Source organism: Mus pahari, chromosome 14 (assembly GCF_900095145.1).
Source record: "Mus pahari chromosome 14, PAHARI_EIJ_v1.1, whole genome shotgun sequence".
In the NCBI taxonomy this organism is placed as follows: domain Eukaryota; kingdom Metazoa; phylum Chordata; class Mammalia; order Rodentia; family Muridae; genus Mus; species Mus pahari.
The window spans coordinates 77,500,561-77,502,617 of record NC_034603.1 but is presented as its reverse complement, the minus strand read 5'-3'; the positions used below and the strand labels follow the sequence as shown (position 1 = coordinate 77,502,617).

Here is a 2,057-nt window from a genome sequence, read left to right as displayed (position 1 = left end):
TCCCTCCCTCCCTCCCTCCCTCCCTCCCTTCCTTCTTTCCTTTCTTCCTAACTTATTTTGAACTTTGCTTTCTGCGTTTTGAGTGTCATTTCTATTCACAAATTTGAGAGAAGCCTTATTCTTCTGGTGTGTCAGAATCAAGTAATTTAGAGTATTGACTATTATTTTAAAGCTCAGTTCTCCTGGTAAGAGTTATTCGGTTAAATTTTTATTTTATTTAAATCTGAAGCTAAGTATTATGAACATATTTCATTGGGACTGTATCTGATGAATTTATCATTCAGGCGAGTTTAAGCAATCAAAATTTTGTTGTTGATTTGATTAGTTTTTTTTTTTTTTTTTTACTAAAATGCAAGGAACAAAAATGAGTGTTGATGGAATGACACTAATATTTTATTCACGTCATTGAATTCTGATCTAAAATATTATATGTGTTCTGCACCCTAATGGTGCCCCACCATTGGAATGTTCTGTTTTACTGTAGAAGTGTGATGATAACCACACCCTATTGTCACTCTCACCCGTCCCTCCACATAGCTTAAAGTGAGTGCATTTGAGGTAAAATTTAGTCTTAAATGGTTGCATTAATATTTTACCTTGCATTACAGTTCTTAAGTGTAGTAAATATTTGAATCAGAAATAGAGTCAAGGTTTTTCCAACTCCACTTCTGTTTTTGGTTTATTGTCCGTTCACTTCATGAGCAGGTAAGGCAAGTATGAAGGAGCTAAGTGTGCGACGGCAGACCCGAGCCCTGCTGCACAAGAATCTGCTCAAGAAATGGCGGATGAAGAGAGAGAGCTTGTTGGTATGTGCAGACATCCCACCCTCTCCTCAGCCTTCTTTCCCTGCCTGAGTTTCGAATAATATTTCAAATATTACATCAGCAGACTATATTTATTGCTTTTGAAGTAGGTACTTCTATCTATGTTTGTTTGATTGAGAAACTCATAACGGTCTGTGACCTATACATAGACCCACGAAGACTCAGAGTGTTACATTTTTCTTTCAAAACAAAAAGGGGAGGGGGGATAAAGGAAAAATTAAATTGTATGGTAAAATTGCACCAAAGGTTAAGTCGCCCCATACTCTACAGTGGGATACAAAGTTGGTAAGTATAAATTGAGAAAAATTTGATATTATTGTTTTATATCCAAAACTATTGATTTTCTATGCAAACGTTATTTCCAAGGACTATAAAAACGTAACAGATGCTTTGAGATGCTTTGAGAAGTGGCGAACGGTACAAATTCCAGTGGCTTCACGTGTGACAGGTGTTCAGTTCTTATGCTTTTTTTGTACCGTCAGTAGAGAAGAGAAGCAAGCGGGTGAGAGAAAGACTATTTCCATCCATCCAGGTATCTAGGTTTCCTCGTCTGGGGATCTGCCGTCTCCTCTGATCCTGGTAGCCTCCTCTGGATTACTCATAAGGCAAGGAGGAAAGAATTGAGGCAGAGAGTAGAGTAGGCTGGGGCTGTACACAGGCCTGGGGGTGGCGGGTCCTGTGTCTGCCCATTTTCCATCAGGAATAACTCAGCCTTCTAGTCCCACTCGTATCTCAGAGGATGCTCTAGTCAAAACCTACAGGTTTCCAATCGTCTATACTATATGAACTTAAAGTGGTCACTTAAAAAACATGAACACACAGTGTCACTATTTAAAAGTGAATTCCAAAGATGAGGACGTAAGTGATTTGTTCAGATAAAGTCTGGCATTGTTAAGCTGAAATGTTTATTAATGTAAAAAATTCAATGGAATCTTCTCGTCCTACTGTTTAGAGAGTGCTCTGTGGTTACTGTTTGCTTCATATTTTTCTGGTATGTTTGTCAGAAGAGGGAGAGGTGTTCTTGGGCCTTGAAGAAGTGTGTTCTAGCAACATATCAAGAAGAAATTATTGCTATTCTCAATTCACTGGAGAATATCTCCCATGTAGTTTCTACTAATTTCCTTTAGCTTTCTCTCCCTTCCTTCCTTCCTTCCTTCCTTCCTTCCTTCCTTCCTTCCTTCCTTTCTTTCTTTCTTTCTTTCTTTCTTTCTTTCTTTCTTTCTTTCTTTCTTT

At 38.2% G+C, this 2,057-nt stretch overlaps 1 protein-coding gene across 3 annotated transcripts in view; it reads left to right on the top strand.

The window, feature by feature from the left end:
• The window catches only part of LOC110331454 (ATP-binding cassette sub-family A member 6), a 68,317-nt gene that overhangs the window by 1,259 nt on the left and 65,001 nt on the right, over positions 1-2,057 (top strand). For all 3 annotated transcript variants that reach the window (XM_029545733.1, XM_029545732.1, XM_029545734.1), the window contains one exon: positions 706-806. In XM_029545733.1, the coding sequence (XP_029401593.1) occupies positions 706-806 (101 nt within the window). The remainder of the gene's footprint in view (positions 1-705; positions 807-2,057) is intronic.